Below are 20,944 nucleotides of genomic sequence, written 5' to 3'. Positions count from 1 at the left end.
TAGAGTGGTGGATCAATGGAATAGATTAGATATACAGTAGTAAATGCTTATAGAAATCTAGTGTTTGATAAAGCCAAAGATCCATGATTTTGGCATAAGAACTCACTATTTGGGAAAAGTTTCTGGGAAAACTGGAAAGCAGTTTGGTAGAAACTAGGCATAAAGCAACATCTTATACTATATATCAAGATAAGATCAAAATGGGTGCGTGATTTAGGCATAAAAGGTGATATCATAAGTAAATTAGGGGAGAATGGACAATTTTATCTGTCAGATCTATGGATAAAGGAAGAATTTATAATCAAAAAAGAAATAGAGAACATTGTGGGACATAAAATGGATAATTCTGACTATATTAATTTTTTTGTACAAATAAAACCAGTGTAACCAAAATTAGCAGGAAGTCAGGAAACTGGGAAAAATTTTTACAGCAATTTTCTCTGATAAAGACTTCATTCCCAACACACATAGAGAACTGAGTTAAATTTATAAGAATATGAGTCATTCCCCAATTGATAAATGGTAAAAATATATGAAGTTTTCAGAAAAAATAAATCAAAGCTATCTATAGTCTTATGAAAAATGCTCTAAATCACTATTCATTAGAGAAATGCAAATTAAAACAACTCTGAAACAACCTTACACCTATAAGAATGGCTAATATAAAAGAAAAGGAAAATGACAAATGCTGGAGAGGATTTGGAAAAATTGGGACACCAGGGAACTTTTGGTGGAGTTGTGAATTGATCCAACCATTTTGGAGAGCAATATGGAACAATGCCCAAAGGGCTGTTAAAGTGTGCATATCCTTTTGCCACAGCAATAGCATTCCTAGGTCTGTATCCCAAAGAGATCAGAGAAAAGGGAAAAGGACCTATTTGTATAAAAATATTTGTAGCAGCTCTTTTTGTGGTGGAGAAGAATAAAAAGTTGAGGGAATGTCCATCAATTGCAGAATGACTGAACTATTTGTGGTACATTATTGTCTTTTTTTTTTTTTAACATATAAGGTATTTTATTTTTTCCGTTACATGTAAAGATAGTTCTCAACATTTGTTTATACAAGCTTTACAATTTCAGATTTTTCTCCCTCCCTCCCCCCTCCCCTAGACAGCAGGTAATCTGATATAGGTTATATCTATATATCTATATTGATATAGATATATAGACATAATAACATTAATCCTAATGGCAGGGAGGTCAGGAGAGAATTTGAAATTCAAAATTTAAAAAACCCCAAATATTAAATTTTACATATAGTTGAGAAAAAAAAATAAAGTCTTCACTTTTATAATAAGTCTCACTTGGCTTCTCAGTACCATTCAATATATTAGTTATGATTCTTTGGTACAAAAACAATGCACAAGTACATCCTTCAGTTTTTCCCACATCTCTTTCAGTCTTTCTTATTTATGAAGGATACATATCTGTCCCCATTTAAAAGAATTTGTAATAGGGTATTTCGAAAGAGAGCTTACTCCAAAACCAGTAATTTTGTTCATCAAAACATGATGTTCAGTGGGATACTGATTTCCCCATCACTGGGAATCTTCAAGTAGAAGTTTAAATGGTCATGTGTTGCCTGTAGATTGGTACTACAACTAGGATTCATGTTTTGGTGGTGCTACATAAATTTCTTAGGAACTTTCCAACTTTACTGCCCTATATGATGATTAGTAACTGACAGGACAATCAAATACCATTTTCTTTGAGCTTTCCTTAGTGTTGAGATTTTAACAACAATTTGTGTTCAAACACTAAAAATGATATCTTTGATATTACAAAGAGCTTAGAAGCCTTGTGAAGTATTTGTGTGATGGCTCCACTTCCTCATGCAAGCTTTTATTTTACGTTTTTATTTTAACAGTGTATTTCTTATTCTAACTACCATTCAGTGAGGTAACTTTGAGTGGGCAGGATGATGGTAAGATAGGTACAAACACTAGCCTGTTTTCATAACTGCAGTTATCTAACAACAAAATGAATGGCTTTTTCATCCTCAGGTTAACCCATCATTTTGTAATGATCTTTCACTGAAGGCTCAAAACATAATAGAACAGGGGCAGCTAGATGGCGCAGTGGTTAAAGCACCGGCCCTGGATTCAGGAGTGCCTGAGTTCAAATCCGGCCTCAGACACTTGACACTTACTAGCTGTGTGACCCTGGGCAAGTCACTTAACCCCCATTGCCTAAAAAACAAACAAACAAACAAAAAACAACCATAATAGAACAAACAAGTCAGAATAATTTTTCTTTCTACATATTAGAACAGTTACATGATTGGCAAGATTGTAAGGTAACTGTTTTCTGTATACTTTTCTAACCTAAGAAGGGAAATATATGCCAAATACAGTATAATTAAAGCTGAAAGAAAATGGATATACTAGAAAAACTACACAAAGTAAAACTTCATGAAATAACTGGATTTCATGAAATAAATAAGAGCCATAAATGGTTCTGAGCATCTCCCCATTCTGTGCAGCTAGTTGGTAAATCTCAAAGGCTTGTGTTTAGAATACAGTTATGAGGGGGCCAGCTAGGTGGCACAGTGGATAAAGCACCAGCCCTGGATTAAGGAGGACCTGAGTTCAAATCCGACCTCAGACACTTGACACTTACTAGCTGTGTGACCCTGAGCAAGTCACTTAACACTCATTGCCCCACAAAAAAAGAATACAGTTATGAGGACCCTTTCTAGAACTCCCAATAAATGACTCATACTGACTCTTTTCCTACTCCACAAGAAGTGGAAAATATTGATCATATCTGGTCATGGGAAGAAATGTATATGTATATTAGTGAGTATGTGTGTATGAAAGAGAGAGAGAGTGAGAGAGAGAAAGGAAGGAAGGAAGGAAGAATTGTGGAATATAAGGCATCAACAAGGGAACTTGAAATCTCAATGAGTTAGTTTTCTCTCCCATGAAGTTTCCTTGGCAGGGAACTAGATGGCTTCCACACTTCAGAACCCAAGGATTCTACAGATACTGGTCCTCAGGAGGTCTGTGTAACAGTAGAAAGAGGTTAGAAGAGAGAGAAGAATAAAGTCATAGAGAAGTTGCTGGGCATAAGAGAAAGACTGGAAGTTAAAAAAATATTAAAGGAGCAAGTCTGTGTATATTATTAGCTTCTAAGAAAATAAACTGATAGTGAAACTCTTAAAGACAGAAAGAAAAATGAGAAAATTAATCTTAAAAGGCCATATACATTAAACAAGTATTAAACAGGAAAATGAACCAAAAATTCCCAATAAAAAGAATTCTGTGGACTTCTCCAAAACCAAAGAATCACAAATTTAGAGCTAGAAGACATCCCAGAGATCACCAAGTTCAACTCCCTCTTTATTCAGATAAAGCTAGATGGCACAGTGGATAGAGCACCGGCCTTGGAGTAAGGAGGACCTGAGTTCAAATCTGGCCTCATATACTTGACACCTACTAGCTGTGTGATCCTGGGCAAGTCACTTAACACCCATTGCCTCACAAAACCCCAAAACAGATAAAGAAACTGAGGCTCGGGGGCAGCTAGGTGGTGCAGTGGATAAAGCACTGGCTCTGGATTCAGGAGGACCTGAGTTCAAATCTGGATTTAGACACTTGACACTTATGAGCTGTGTGACCCTGGGCAAGTCACTTAACCCTCATTTCCCCACAAAAAAAAAAGAAAAAAAGAAAAGAAAAAGAAACTGAGGCTCAGAGAACTTAAGTGATATGCTGAAGATCCCACAGATACAAGAGTTAGGAATTCAAACCATGTCTACTAAATCCAAACCCAAAGCTATTTCTACTATATAATGTTGCCAGGTCATGGAACAACATCAAGGAATTTCAAAATTGTTTCAATAGAGAAAGTCAATAATGTCTTTTAAAAGAAAAATTTGTGATAGAAATTAGGTTGGAAATAAGAGCTCCCGGAAAAGAATTAAGAAACAGAAGAATAGAATTTAGAACACATATTGGGGAATCTCTCCAAACATGTAGAGGCTCTGATAAAGAGAATGACAGACTTGCAACTCAAAAATCCAAAAGTGGAAGAAAATTTGATAAAAGAAAAGCAAAAGACATTTTAAGGATACATGCATTCTAAACAAATGAAAGATACTGGCCTAGAAAACAAGATGCAGTGATAACTTAAGGATCATAAGTCTATCAGAAGCACACGATAAATTATCTATACATTAGTTTGTTTTCTATAAGCAACAGGTAAAGTTGTAATATCTTTGAAAGTTCAGAGATAGTATTTTACAATAATCAATTTCATAGAAACCTGAAGCACTATATCATCTAACTTAAATTTAGAAATTAATACTAAGTGGCTTTCTCAATGTCACAGAGACATTAAGGGTCAGAGCCAGCATCAAAATTGAAATCTTTTGGCCTCAAATTCATTGTTCTTTTCAATAAAGTCATGTATAAGGTTCAATGAAAAGCACACTAAAATTTCACTTGCATTGTAAAGTAGTTCAGAGTATAATATCCCAGTAGAAACAATATAACAAAAAAGTCATTAAGTCTTCTTTGGATGCTGATTTGTTTTTATACTTTTTTAAAATCAGATATTCTACAGTTTTCAATACTATGTTTTAGTATAAAATCCTAAAGTCATTCTTCAGGAGAGATGTCTGATTCTATCATGTGCATTGGAACATACACAACTTTTGTCATTTCAGTGGGCAATGGATCAGAGACAGAAGCCATCTTCATATATTTTCCCTAAGAACTACTTACACAGAATGACATTTAGGTGTTCATTTTATGTTGGTATATCATTTAATAGTGAGCCATGGCTTAAGAGAATTCTAACCATGCAAAGAATTTCAGCAGTTGCCCTTTCTGAGTCTTTGGATCACGGAGGGTAGATGAAGCAACATTTTGATCTATCACCATTTTCCTTAGCTTGACTTTTACAAGCCATGAACAGGTTTCCAGTTTTGGTTTTAAATTGAACACAACTTTTTTAATGATTTAACTCCTTCTTTGCCCTCCTATTTCTTTCTCTAGAAAATTGGGCTCAATACTATAGAATGGCTTTTTATCATACAGTCAGCTCTTTTATTTTGCTTGTTATCAGAAAAAAAACCTATTCTATCATATGGTGTTTTGATTTGCCTCTGTAGACATGCCTTATGTCTTTAAGAGTACTTTATTGGGAGCAGCTAGGTGGTGCAGTGGATAAAGCACTGGCCCTGGATTCAGGAGGACCTGAGTTCAAATCTGGTCTCAGACGCTTGACACTTACTAGCTGTGTGACCCTAGGCAAGTCAGTTAACCCTCATTGCCCCACAAAAAAGAGTAATTTATTGAGGTGTAGTCAATTTGGAAACCTCTTCCCCAATTGCATAGCAGGTAAGGCCACATGCATTTATTAAGCACTTATTAATTATGTACCATGACACTGTGCTAAGTACCAAGAATATGAATACAAGTAAAAAAAAAGACAACCCTGCCCTCAAGGATCTTATCATATAATAAGGAAAGACAACATACAAAAGAGAACTGGAAAGAAGGTGTGTGTATAGGGAGAGGATGAAGGTTCTTGGCCTGGGGACATGGTGTTGAAGTCCAGAAAGTCAAAACAACATCCAAGAGGGGAATGAAGACTCATTGACTTGGGCCTCTCTTCAAAATGGAGGCTCTAGAAAGAACTCACCAATGTCAGAAGGTCAGCACAGAAGGGAAATATCTTGTGGCTACAATGGCTGCAATCCTGAAGAATTGGAATTCTGGTAACTATTTATCCTCCCATGCTGCAGAGGTGTTTTGTCTTCTGTGTTTTCTATGGTTCTCTCTCCACTGCTGGCATTTATTGTTTCTAATCACTTTCACTGCTCATAAATGGTACCATTTGTTTTCTCCTTACTTTTCTTCTTTCATGTCTTCTGAAGCTTATTCCATACTTCTTAGGTATTAGGCCAAAAGACAGACCCTTCATAGCCATTGCCAATCAATAAAAATGTTCTTTTCTTTTCATGAGGTAGACCAACCACCTTAGTAGGTTCTATCTTTAAGGATGACTTTCATTAATTGTATTGCTTTTTTCTGAGTCCTAAAAAGTAGGTTTTCTGTGAAAATTCCTTATTTTTTCCCTCATTCTTTAAGCTACTTCTAGTTTCAGCACCTTTCTGGAAGCTAGAGGTTTCAGAAGCATGGGGGTTCTAGAAAGATGGTCTCTGGATAATGAAGTGACAATGGTAGTAATTGGAGGAAATGTATTTAAAAATCATAGAATCTTTAATGTGATAAAATAATGGGATTTGGCAGATGTCCAGGGGCCCCACTTGAAGATTGATTTAGAATTGATTGAATTGGGTGAGACTGAGAAACTGACTGAGAACCTACTTAAGAATGATTAAATCTAGACCACACCTGGCTGGCCCTGAGTGGGGTGTTGTTCTCAGAGGCTGTGGACTATGCCATCAATAGGAGACCACTCTCAACCAATCAGCTTGAAGGACCTCCCCTTTTGGGGAGAGATACAGGAAGTAGGAAGCTGAGGCTGGCTTGCTGGATCTCACTCCTTTCATGCAGGATTTTGGCATGGTGGTGGCAGGGGCAGAATAGAGTAGAAAGATCTACTCCACGTGTTCTCTATAGAAGTGTGGATGCTAAATAAAGGTGGCTTTCTCAACTTCTCTCTTCACTAACTTCTAATATACTTTAATAAATCCTTAAAAGCCTAAACTCACTGAATTTATCAGTAATCTTAGCCAGTCTTCCCCCGCCCCGCCAAAACTGGGGGGGCAGGTTAGGACCCACATTAGATTTTAAACATCACACTGAGCTAGGGGCCCTCAGAGGTCATGTAGATCAGGAGATTGGCAAAGACTATATCCTTTTTACAATTTTTACAGCATACTGTACTTAGTGGAACCTTAATGAATATTTGTTAAGTTGAATAAAAACCCCACAGGTTATTAATTACTAAAGAATTTTGGTTCTCAATATAATGATATTTTCAAATGATATTGTTCAAATTGTTCAAATGATATTATCTGGTCTGTTCTACTACAATATTTTATTTTCTTAAAGCACATGGGAATATATCACTGATATACTCTCTATTCCTTTTAACAAAGAGAGACCTGGATTGCTGGTCTGTGACCTATAATGAAAAGACAGCCATTTAGTTTATGTCTTGTGGTGGGTCTGTGAACAGCCTGAAACTGTGTGATTTCCTCCCCAGTGCCCCACAGGGTACTGAGTTAATAGGCATCCAATACCTCTTGATATGAAGAGGAAGTTGTATCACCTTCAAATGGTAGTCAGGTACCCCTCAAAATTTATGACTAAGCAGTTTAACTCTCTAGGGACAGTTATCATCATAGGATTTTCCCCTATGGCACAGAGACAGATGGTGAAAAACCATTGAAAAAAAGTCAGAAGAGACCACTGAGATCACCTAAACATCTTGACTTTTACAATATTTCTGAGGAATGGTCATCTTGCCTGTGCTTAAAGAGCTCCAGTAATGGGGAACTCACTACTTCCTGAGGTAGCATATTCTACTCTAATTGGACAACTCGATTAGGAAATTTTTATTGACTTCAAGCCTAAAATCTGCCCTTCTATAACCTCCACCTCTAATTCTGCTCTCTGAGGTCAAGAAGAACAAGTCTAATCTCTTTTCACATGCCAACCCTTAAAATATTTGAAAGCAACCATCATATTCTCCCAAAGTTTTCTCTTCTCCAGGATAAACATCCAGAGTCCCTTCATCTGATCATTATATGGCATGATTTCATGTCCACTCTCCATTCTGATCACCCTTCTCAGGATATATCCTACTTTTTCAAAGTACTTCCTAAATTGTGGTGCTGAGAATTGCCCTGACTAGGATAGAGTATTACATGGTGGTCACCTACTTTATTCTGGAAACCAGTCCTCTATTAATTCAGCCTAAGATCATTGAACTTTTCTGAATTCTATTTTGCCCTCTTTTCTTTTCTTTTCTTTTTTTTTTTTTTAGTGAGGCAGTTGGGGTTAAGTGACTTGCCCAGGGTCACACAGCTAGTAAGTGTTAAGTGTTTGAGGCCGGATTTGAACTCAGGTCCTCTGAACTCCAGGGCCGGTGCTCTATCCACTGCACCACCTAGCCGCCCCTGCCCTATTTTCTAAAACCCCAGCTTTATATATTTTTTCTATTTCATTTTATGACAACATTTATTTTTTTCCCTTTTAGCTCTCCCTCCTAATTTAAAAGAAAAAAGAACAACAAACCTTCTGTGACAAATACGAATAGTCAAGCATCAATTCTCATACTAGCCAAGTTAAAAAATGTTTGTTCCATTTTGTGTCATTAGTCCATCTCCTCTCTATCAGGAGGTGGGTAGTGTTCTTCATCAACTGGTATTCTAGAACAATGGTCGCTCATTTAATTGATTAGAGAACTTTAGCCTTTGAAAGTTGACTTTCCAATGTTATTTTAGAAACTCTTCTCATTTCAGCTTACAAAAGCCAGTCACTTAAACAGTTCTAAATCCATTAAAACTCATGTTTGCTTATGTTCCTCCATTCCATCTATAGGGATATGATTTTTTCAAATATCATACTAATTTATACTAAGTCAATAGTATTCCCATGGCATACTACATGAATATAAAATGTTTTGAAAACTTTAAAGTTTGATTCAGATACCATATGTGGCTGCTAGGAGGTGTAGAAAGAGCATTAGACAGAGTCAGGAAGAGCTGGGCTCCAATTTTGTGCCGGATACCAGTTGTATGATCCTGAGCAATTCAATCGAACCTTTGTCTGGTTCAGTTTTCTCTTTATTAAAAGGAAAATAATCATAACTATCTCCTAGGGATGTTGTGAGGATAAAATGAGATAACACATACAGTGCTTTGCAAATCTTAAAGCATTATACGTTAGCTTTTATTATTTTTATTGTTAATCATTACCAGGCTAGCAATCCTATTTTTAAAAAGTGGAAAATGGGGGCAGCTAGGTGGTGCAGTGGATAGAGCACCGGCCCTGGATTCAGGAGGACCTGAGTTCATATCTGGCCTCAGACACTTGACACTTACTAGCTGTGTGACCCTAGGCAAGTCACTTAACCCTCATTGCCCTGCAAAAAATAATAAAAAAATTAAAAAGTGGAAAATAAATTTAGTGTAGCACTATCTGCTTTTGGTGAACTCATGTTAACTCATAGTGTTTAACTATGTTGTTTTCTAAATGTTCACAAACCATCCCTTTAACAATTTACTGTAGAATTTTCTTAGGCATTAAAGTCAAGCTCACTGGTGTATGGTTTGTAGAATCTGTAGTTGTCTCCTTTTGAAAGTTGGGACATATGCCCTTCTCTAGGACTGTGGCACCTCTTTCATTCTCTAAAGTTTTTCATAGTTCATTGAGAATGACTGGTCATCATATCTATTTGTTCCTTTAGAACACTGGAAGGTCATTTGTCCATGCCTGGTGACTTGAACTTTTTTGCTGACTCTTCACTTATCTCAGGTTTCAGCTTTTTGTTAAACCCCCTTTCTTCCCTACTTCTCACTCTAAAGATTGTTGTCTTTGATAGAGAAAAGAGAATTAAACTTTGAGTTGAATCATTATACTTTCTGTCATCTGTTATCATCATCTGAACCACCTCCAATGGCAGCCCTGCTTTTTCTGTAATCATTTTCTTTCTACCAACATATACTTTTCCCAATTTCATCTTATTATCATTTCTATTTCACATGTAGCACATTGGAGACAGAGGGGCTACTGTTCAAATATGGTGCCCCACCTGTGATTAGTTATTAAAAGAGACCAGTGTGGAAACTTTGACAAAGTTGTTCTATTTCCTATTCATTTGTTTTTCCAATAGCTTTATTTCTGCATGTGTGGGGGATGATGTGGCTCATTTGAATCTCTTGGCACATAGTGAGCAGTTCAAAAATGCTTGCTGCATTACCGACCTTCTGCAAACTTTCTCCTTGTACTTTTTTTGTTTTCTTAACAGGAAATTTTGATTATAGTATCTTATATTCTGAGTTCAAAGAGACCTTACTTAGCAAGTCTGATTCCTTCCTTTCACAAATGAAGAAACCGAGGCTCAGTGAAATTAACTGGCTTGCCCATTATCACAGTTAGTCTTAGAAATTGGGATGGATCCCAGATTTTCTTGACTCTAAGTTAAGCACGTAGTTCAATATATCAGGGTGATTTCAACATTCTGTTCTTTTCTTCCATAGTGTTTTGCAAAGGAGTTTAAATTCTAAATCAATATTGCCCTTGGGTGCCATATCTTTCTGTTTAGTGAGGAAATAAATGGTGTACTGTTTTGGGGGCTCTTTTGGCTTCATTGTGATGAATGTTCTACATCAGTTAAATTTTTTCAGGAAATGGTGATAAGCAATGTCAATATCTTTGCTTGTTCCATTGATCATTTCTCAGAATTGACAGTTTGTTTAAATAGCTCATATGTAAACTATTGCAACTGTTTGAAGGGTCTTCTCTTTAACTTTATTTTTTTCTTCTGATTTGATAGTGAGTTTCACTTTTGCTCTAACAGATAGCTGATTCTGATATGACTTCTGCATCAGTCGATTCCCATTGATTAATGTAGTTAATTACAGTTTTGGTGATGTTGTTCCATGCTCCCTATAACTGATGACTTCTGATGATCTTCTGGGGAAAAAGTACTAGTGACATATGGGTGTGAGGCTTCTAAGCAATTTCTAAACATCTGTCCTCTCTCATTTTTTAGAAAACTCATATTGTCCATTATATTGTTACCCACATTTACACTGAAGTTACCAAATATCAAAATCTATTTTCACATGGCTTGGAGGATCCCATCAAATTTTTCAGAGAATATTTTAACTCTTCCTCTTTTGCAGTAGATGTTGGCACATAGGGTACAGTTATTATTATTTTTTATGATAAAAGTATTTTATTTTTTCCAGTTACATGTAAAGATAGTTCTCAACTTTTGTTTATACAAGCTTTCCAATTTTAGATTTTTCTCCCTCCCTCCCCTCCCTCCCACCTCCCCTAGACAGCAGGTAATTTGATTTAGGTTTATATATATATATATATATATATATATATATATATATATATATATATATATATATAAACATTAAACATATTTCTGCATTAATTATAAGATAAAAATCAGACCAATGAGGGAAAACCTCAAAATAGAAAAACAACAGCACCCAAAACAAAAGAAATAGTATGGTTCAATCAGCATCTATACTCCACAGTTCTTTTTTTCCCCCTGGATTTGGAGATCCTCTTTCATCATGAGTTCCCTGGAACTCTTCTGTACCACTGGATTGGTGAGAAGAATCTAGTCCATCACAGTAGATCAACACACAATGTTGATGATACTGTGTACAGTGTTCTACTGGTTCTGCTCATCTCACTCATCATCAGCCCATGCAAGACCCTCCAGGTTTCTCTGAACTCCCCCTGCTCATCATTTCTTATAGCACAATAGCATTCCATTATATTCATATCCCACAACTTGTCCAGCCATTCCCCAATTGATGGGTATCCCCTCAATTTCCAATTCCTTGCCACAACATAAAGAGCAGCTATAAATATTTTTGTACATGTGGGTCCTTTTCCCTTTTCCATGACCTCTTTGGGAAAAAGACACAAATGTGGTATTGCTGGATCAAAGGGTATGCACAGCTTTATAGCCCTTTGGGCATAATTCCAAATTTCTCTCCAGAATGATTGGATCAGTTCACAGCTCCACCAACAATGCATTAGTGTTCCAATTTTTCCACAGCTTCGCCAACATTTATTATTTTCCTTTTTTTGTCATTTTAGCCAATCTAATAGGTGTCAGGTGGTACCTCAGAGTTGTTTTAATTTGCATCTCTCTAATCAATAGTGATTTAGAGCATTTTTCATATGGAAATAGATAGCTTTGATTTCTTCATCAGAAAACTACCTATTCATATCTTTGACCATTTCTCAATTGGGGAATGACTTAGATTCTTATTAATTTGATTTAGTTCCCTATATATTTTAGAAATGAGGCCTTTATCAGAAGTATTGGCCATAAAAATTGTTTCCCAGCTTTCTGCTTCCCTTCTAATTTTGGATGCATTGCTTCTGTTTGTACAAACCCTTTTAAATTTAATGTAATCAAAATCATCCATTTTGCATTTCATAATATTCTCTATCTCTTGTTTGATCATAAACTGTTCTCCTTTCCAAAGATCTGAAAGGTAGACTATTCCTTTATCTCCTAATTTACCTATGGTATCACCTCTTATGTCTAAATCAAGCTACAGTTATTATTAGGGGAGTTTTTTTCCCTTATATTCATCATTAGTAAAATAACATGATCCAGTGTCAAACAAAATTATATTTTGTTGACTGGGTGTTTGATAACACCAAATGGACTAACTTTTGTTTGCCTTTCCAGGGAAGATTATGAGTAAAGGACTTGATGAAACCAAAGAGAAAGAACATTGATCTATTTTTCTAATGGCAAATAAATAGGCATTCAAGATATGTTATATATGATCAAATTATACATTTAAGCTGGGCAGCTCAAAACCAAGGAGGTTGGTGAGTCTTACACTTACTGATTAGTCTTACATGAGAAAGGCAAGAATTTAGAACAAAAGATTTGTATTTACATTTTAGCAACCTTGCCTGGCCTTTTTGTTTGTGATTCCCCTACTGGTTCATTTGCATGGAAAGATACATAGGATCTTGGAAATGATGTTGCCTTCAAATCCCAAGTTCCACATAACTCTTGTATGTTTTTCCCCCCTCACAGACTTGTCTGAAATGGGTTTTGGGGGCATGGGATCCCTATTGCAAATTAAATGGAAATTACAAAGAGTTTCCAACTCTAAGCAATTCTCTGGAATAAAGGATTGTGATACAGGTCCAGATATGGACAGGTAGAAGAGAAGACAATATTGGTTAGGAGAACTCTGCTTTGTCTTACTTTTGCTGAAGGCCTTAGGACAATGTGATGAGTCATAACACAGCCATAGACTAAAATGTTGTCAGCCTTCTTTTAGCAGAGAGTGGCCTTCTAGTCACTGCATTTTGGTAGAGATGAGTTGAGATGGATCATAGATGACCCTGAAAAGATGTAGCCTAGCAGTTTAGGGCAGATAGAAGCAATACAACTACATACCTAGGAAAGATACAAAATGATGACTATGTGATAAGTAGAGCAACAGCCAACAAGGTTGACATGCCAGTGTGGTTGTACTCAGTGGAGATGATGTGCAGAAGAAAAGTATTTTTTTTTTTTAGTGAGGCAATGGGGGTTAAGTGACTTGCCCAGGGTCACACAGCTAGTAAGTGTTAAATGTCTGAGGCTGGATTTGAACTCAGGTACTCCTGACTCCAGGGCCAGTGCTCTATCCACTGCACCACCTAGCTGCCCCAGAAAAGTATTATTAAAGGATATCAGCAACCCTGTAGTATCAGAAATATGAGATACTGTGGACCCTTTTGTGTTTTACCCACGTGTTACCTATGTGTAAGTGTATATGTGTATGCATGTCTTTGCCACATGAGTTTTTGGCTCCTGCACCTTTGCACATGTTCCCTGGTTCCCATCTTTCCAACATATATACTTCTCATGTATAAATGCTGGCCATATGTTATGTGTGTCATGGAAACATGCATGTTTCTTACATGTTTACCTATCCATACATGTTACCTAAGCACACAACTATGTATGGAAAACTCTGGCCTTGTATTTATGGAGGAAATATTCTAACACAATTTTGTTTACTGAGCCATTTTACTAAATGCTTTTGCTTTGAATTATTGCCCTGGATGATTAGTAAGAGTAAACTCATTGATGGGATTCACGTACTATGGTTTTATAATGGACATAAACAAGGTACTTTGAACCTTGAGTAGCATTTCTGGAAATTTCTAGGTGCAAGGATGGGGGAGGGACCCAGCTCCTACACTTAATAAACCTGAGATTACACATATTGTAAAGGTTATGGTATCAATTACTATATTAACTCATTTAAAAAATCTTTTGACTTTTTTCTCTTTTTTTCCTTTTTACTGTGGGGGAAATGAGAGTTAAGTGACTTTCCCAGGGTCACACAGCTAGTAAGTGTCAAATGTCTGTGGCCAAATTTGAACTCAGGTCCTGCTGAATCCAGGGCCAGTGTTTTATTCACTGTGCCATCTAGCTGCCCCTTAACTTACTTTTTTATACCGATAAGCCCATTTTGTTAGAGATCTAAAAGTGCACACTTAAAGATGCCCATCTATTGAAGAATAAAGATTGGCTATGGCATGGATTTATTCTGAAATGTATTTGGCTGCTTTAATACTTATCAGTCATAGTGACCTAGAATGCTTGATTTGATTTTAAGTTGCCTTATTTATTCATTAATTTTCCTTCTGAGAGTTTTAAATGAGGTTTTAGAACAGCTGTGACTGACTCCCTTACCATGTGTCTTTCATAAGCATAAGGGAAAATATGAAAGTTTTAGGTGAAATATTAAGTCACACTTTATAAGGAAAGCAACAGAGATGCATTTTAAGGATTTAATATGATACACCCACACAGCTTGAGTCAGAGGACTGATTTTTAAGAACTTTTAAAATATAAAAGAGCTGAAAACCCAGGTATTTTTAAAATAATTGAATGAGCCTTATTATTATTAGTTTTGATAACAACTACAAATTATGTGCTGGAGCCCACACTCAGAATCTCAAAAGCTTTAAGCTTGAGGATATGAACAGCTGGAAATGAAAACCATGCACATCACTTTTCATAAGAGAAGCCAGTGGAATAATAGATCCTATTGGTTCCATTCTATGCTGTAAATAGTCTCATGTGGACAAAATGACTCCTGATGTTCTTCTCCAAATCCAAGTGTACAAATATATAACCAGAATATTTAGAAACAAATCTTTGTACAAAACCAGAAACAAATAGCTTACCTCTAAAATGTTCTAATGAACTTTGCAGAATTGGGCAGCTAGACAATGAGTTTGCTCTAATGGATGGACATACTGTGTATTTTCTAGATACAAAAAAGATATTTTACAAAGGAGATGAACTCCTCAGGTCACAAGGGAAGCAATTGTTTTGTATAAGCAAAATAACTTAATAGATTTATTGAGACATTTATCTAAATAATGAGCTTCCACCAAGGATTAACCTACCTATAGCTGGCATGCGTGATACTTCCCTGATTTAAAATGTAAACTCTGAGAAGGTAAGGTTCATTTTCTGCATGTTCTTTGTCATGTTTAGCACAACATAGGTACCCCAATTAGAATAGTAAAATAAAAATCAATATTCACTCCTCTCCCCAAGGAAAGAGTGATATCCAAGAAGCAAATTTCAAACGTATGTAAGTTGCAAGACCTCTGTGACTGCTGTGAACTCATACTTTTCATCTCATAGTGAAAAAAGATCAGAAAAAATATTTATGCTAAAAAACCCTTGAGTATGATTCATTGCTTAGGTGGGTAATTGCAAAATTGGTCTTTCATGCAGGGAACTGTACCAGTGGCTGCCATCTGAAATGGCCACTAATATTAGCATTTGGTTTTCCAACCCCCCCAAATCAAATATATATGCCACATTTATGCCACAGGAAATACTTAAATATGAATAAATCTGTTTGCAAAGTTGAGAAATATGAAGGGACGAAGATAAGCTTTTCCCACAGATACTACTTTAGGGGAATCTGATTTATATTTCCAAGTTTGAATTTTTAGAAGGATTAAAAACTGTATGCTACTAATGTTTGGATACGATTCCATATTTGCAGTGTAGAAGACTGAACTACTACCTAGCTTGTAAATAATCTTATAAATACAGTTGTCCCTCATCCTTAAGAATATGAGGAATTTTGATCTAATATTGATAACATGGGAAACCCATTTGTATTGTGGCACTGAACTTTAACAACTGTTGAGATGATGTCATCTATTGGCATGGTATTGATAATAATATAACCCTATGCTATTAGACACATTGTAAATAATGAGGGGGCAAGAAGGAAGGGACCAAAGTTTTGCATGCTATGGATAGATGCTCAAGCAATTTGCAAGCAAAGCAGAAATGCCTCTAGACTGGGTAGATACAAACTGGAGTGCTCAAAAAAGACCCTGCAACAGAGAGCTAATGGTTTAGGGAAATCTGAGAGTTAGGAAAATGTTCCACTGGCAAAATCAGCTTCCAGGTAGAGAATAAAATTCTCAGATAACATGCCATAGGGCTGGCTGCAACCTTTTCTTTACTAGGAATTTCCAACTCTGTAGGGACATTTTTATAATGATAGTAAATGGGAAAACACAATTCCATTTTCAGAAATAGACAGATAACTAACCTGGATAGAACTACATCCAATTTTTCCCCATAAGAAAATTTTCTCAATTTCTGCACTCTTTCCCCATGTACATATAGGCTGAAATTGGCCAAATGGCCCTGAACAGGAAGTAGCTTTTTAGCACATTCATGACATAGGTTCTTATTCAAAGGTACACTTGTCAGTTTGTCAGATCAGAACTACCTGGTCTATGAAAGTGCTGACTGAATTGTGGCTCCGGTTGGGAAATTTAAGGCCCTGGTAACCCATACACACTGGTGAAGTTCACTGTTTCTTGCAGATAAGCAATAATGGCTGTGATTATAGTTGAAAAGTGAAAACCTGACATTAATGAATTTACAAATTGTTCCCTGTTTACAGTGAACCAGTTTCAAGTGAACTGTAAACATTATTCTTTTCTTATCATATTCAACTATGAGAAGAAAACAGAAGGAAAATATTTGTGTCCACAGCCATGTGTATACAGATGGATCATCTGGCACATGGGGACCGTGCTTTTTGGTGCTACAAGATCATCTTACTGGAAATAACCCAGCTGATAGCACACCTGCCAAACCCGATGCCCATTCACTGAAGATGTATACATTCCGAGTTTGTCATCTTGGAAAAAATCACCCTGAGGATTTGGGTATGTACCTGATAAATTTAGTTTGCTTTTCATAATCCTGACCAAGGGTAGATTTTTCCCTTTACATTTGCTTAGTTATTTGCCTTTGGGATGTTTGGAAAGAGTCTCAGAGATCATGTAGTCCAGAGGTCCTTAGCTTGAGGTCTATGAACTTGTTTTAAATATTTGATTTATTTTATTTTTAAAATCCAAATTTAACATTTTGATAAGTGTTTCTGTATAACTCTTTCCTTTGTAATCCTATGTATTTTGTTTTATTTATCTAAAAGCATTATTTTGAGAAGGGTCCAAGGGCTTTATCATACTCCCAAAGGGGTTCATTACACATGAAAAAGGTTAAGCACCCATGATCTAGTCCAACCCTCATTTTATAGATAAGGAAATCAAGGCTTGAGTGGTTAAATGATTTGCCCAAGGTCATATAGGTAAATAAATGAAATTAAATCCCAGACTTTTCCAAATGCGATAATCCTCTCACTACTTTATTTTGTGTAAACACATATACATGCATGTGTGTGCATACATAGGTATACATAACACATACAATATTTACATACACACATACATACATATTCCTTCTAAGATCCAGTCCTTACAGTCCCAACTTCAGATCATTGATTGGAGTCGTAATGATATATTTAAAATGGATATGACTCCTTTTCTTTGCAACAATATAGACCTTTTGATTGCTGATCATCCTCTTAACTGATATCCTCAAACAATGAGCCCAGGCTACCACAGCTTTGGTGCAGCGACTGCTACTCATGATTACAGTCCCGACACACAGAAAAATGCTGAAGTGCCTTCTGGATCCTCATAGGAAAATTCAATTATCCTCAGCAGAATTTTATTGCTAAGTGTATTTAATTGGATTTCAGTTCTTTTAAAAAGAACAATCCATGAATGACATATATAGTAACCTTTATTAACCGGAATATTTGACAACACAACATGCCATTCCAAGGTCATGCTACATATAACTCAGTCATCTCTTTAGCACTGCCAGGACACGGCTTTCTATTTGTCCATAATTTTGGGGAGACAATATATATCACAACCAAAACCTTCTTTTTCCAAATTCTCCTACTCAGCATGAAATATACCATTCTTAAAAAGTCTGGATGTTTCTAACCCAAAGACAACTAATCACCTTTAATCTATCACAAAATTACCAAATACAAAACCAATTTAGTAATGCTTGAGGGAAATAAAAGACCTTCACAAAAGATATAAACAAATATCAGATGCTAGACCATGCCTTTTCTTGTGGTCATGGTAAAGGCAATTTCAGTAGTATTACTTTAGCCAATGCAGTTCAAGAAAGCTTATATTAAGCTATTATAAAAGTCACTGAGTTCTCTTTTAAAAAAGTATTTTTTTAGGTTGAATCATAAATTACACATTGTACCTTGTTCAGTGACAAGATCAGTATTGTACTGCATTTACATCAAACCCATTATCAGCATGTTCTGTTGCCTAGCTACTGCAAATGTGAAGTTTAATGCACTTTTGATGGATATTTAAATTGTAACTGCCATTCAGCTATGCGGGCTTATAGAAAATGAAATAGTTGGTCTTATTCAAATCAAAATGAACTCCTATTTTTAGCAGAGGTTCAGTCTTCCTAGATTTTATGGAAAGGCATATTACTTACTGCATAAGAGAAGAGTTGGCTAACAAGTCATATACCCAGTCCCTTTAGATTCTTAGCAGTTATATTACTAATACCAGATTTGAGGACATAGATGAAAGAAAGAACATTTTAAGCTTCTGCATTTAAGATATCTTGTATAACTTATGGGAATATATGGACAAGACTTGCACAAGATGGTCAGCTATGGAAGGGTTTTTATGTATATCACTGTGGGGAGTACTCACATCACTGAAGGGATAGATTAACCATGTCGTTAAAGGTTGCCTCTCCTCTGAGATTATCTCCAATTTATCCTGCATATTTCTTATTTTTTTGTATTTATCTATTTGTACATCGAATCCACTATTATTGTAACCTTTTTGAGGACAGGGGTTGTTTTTGCCTCTTTGTGTATCCCTAGTACTTAGCACAGTGTCCAAGATGTGGTAGGCACTTTGCTGACTTGACTTGTATACATATAAATATATATGTGTTTCTATATTAGATTTATATTCTCTCTCTTTGCATGTTTATGTTTTTAGAATATTACAAACATCTTGATATAGGTTTAAGATATTAAGGGTGAACTCAAGTGGTGTGTGTGTGTGTGTGTGTGTGTGTGTGTGTGTGTGTTTCTATAAAACACATACATACAAAGATGGCTCTTCATCATGGGTAGGGTGCATGATTTTTGTTTCTCCTGACCTCATTCAAGGTAACAAAATACACTTCCTGGTCTTACCTGTTCCCATGCAAACACATGTTGATTGAAGTAGAATTGAATCTGTTCATTTGCAATATTAATGCATAGCTGCTCAAAGGAATTTTTTCTGAAGTTTTCAAAGCCAAAGATGTCTAGGATGCCAATATTCAGCTCACCATCAGTCCCACTGAAAGAATTAAGCAGGCATTAAATTGTGTTTTCAGTTATTTTGTTGAAAGATATAAATATTAATCAATAAAGGATATAAAACTACCCGTCTCAGGAAAATTCTCAGTTAAGCTTTTGTAAATGCCATACTGTGATTAGGCTTAAAAATCACAACTGGGACATACATTTAAATGGTTGTTTTTCTTAACTGTGCAAATTTCATTGCACAGAACATGGGGAAGAAGAAGAAGGCTTCACCAACATTAGCATTTCAATGACATGGTATTTTTGCTGTAATGTGGAAACCTCTTGATTCAGCTATGTGACCTACTTAAGAGATGGTAGCAGCTATTTTCTAAGTTGCTTGGGTGTAAAGTCAATTTTGTGAAGGATTCACAACTTGGGTAAAATCTGGTCATTGTCAACCAATGACGAAACAAAACATAATTTAAAAAAAAGACAGGATGGTGCAGTAGGAAGAGTACTGAATCTAACATCAGAGGATCTAGGCTTAATTTCCAGACTTACAACTTGATGCCATAGGCTAATCACTTGACCTGTCTGGGCCCCAGGTTTTGTAAGGGCTGGATAAGATTGTCTCTAAGATCTCATCCAGATCTAAATTTGTGATTATATTAATATATACATATTTTTTTCAGTAAACATCCTATTAGAAAAGCACCAACTTCTATGTAAATAGGACATTTACGCCTGTTTGTTTTGTTAACAAAAAAAGATTTTAAAAGTTGCCTTGCAAATAGTGTAGTTGTTCTCAAAGGGTATGCTGTACTGCCAGATGTGTTGTAAAAATTTGGGTGTTACAATATTACGGTGAAATGAAAATTTAAAAAGAACTTTGCTTAAAATAAATTTTACTTACCCAGAAGTATGATGAAGCAAAGTATTTACAAGATAAACAAAACATGCCTAACAATTATATACACTAACCTCAAAATATGTTCAACTTCTGTCAAAAACTCAACAAAATGACTACTCTCATGGAAGAGAAATTTCATGCCCACATCTCCTGACTCTACCATAGCACTGGTAACTTAAACATAAAATATGCACAATGTCTCACAACAAAAGATATTGTGCCATGAGCAAAATTCCCTAAAAAACAAAAATATTCACCCCCAAATAAAGAACCAAGTATTGATTAAAGAATCAAATATTTAGGGGGCAGGTAGGTGGTGCAGTGGATAAAGTAACCAGCCCTGGATTCAGGAGGACCTGAGTTCAAATCCGGCCTCAGATACTTGACACTTACTAGCTGTGGGACCCTGTGCATGTCACTTAATCCTCAGTGCCCTGACACACAAAAAAAGAATCAAATATTCATAATTTAGTAGACAATGTCCTTGTATTATTTGCCTGTAATGATAATTCTTACCCAAGCTAATTCTTACCAATCTCTCTATAATGATTATGTATTTGGATATAGCCACAGAGTGGGGAATTCATTAGAAATGGACATAGTGGGAAGATGGTAGAGGAAAGGCAGTGAGCTCCCAAACT

General features: G+C 35.9%; 1 protein-coding gene across 1 annotated transcript in view; it reads right to left on the bottom strand.

The window, feature by feature from the left end:
* Positions 1-20,944, bottom strand: part of MYO3A (myosin IIIA) — a 350,362-nt gene that overhangs the window by 90,859 nt on the left and 238,559 nt on the right. Inside the window, exon 19 of the mRNA XM_043967196.1 lies at positions 19,298-19,445. Within this exon, the coding sequence (XP_043823131.1) occupies positions 19,298-19,445 (148 nt within the window). The remainder of the gene's footprint in view (positions 1-19,297; positions 19,446-20,944) is intronic.

The sequence above is a fragment of the Dromiciops gliroides genome, chromosome 5, assembly GCF_019393635.1.
Source record: "Dromiciops gliroides isolate mDroGli1 chromosome 5, mDroGli1.pri, whole genome shotgun sequence".
Lineage (NCBI taxonomy): Eukaryota > Metazoa > Chordata > Mammalia > Microbiotheria > Microbiotheriidae > Dromiciops > Dromiciops gliroides.
This window is presented reverse-complemented; position numbering and strand designations above follow the sequence as displayed.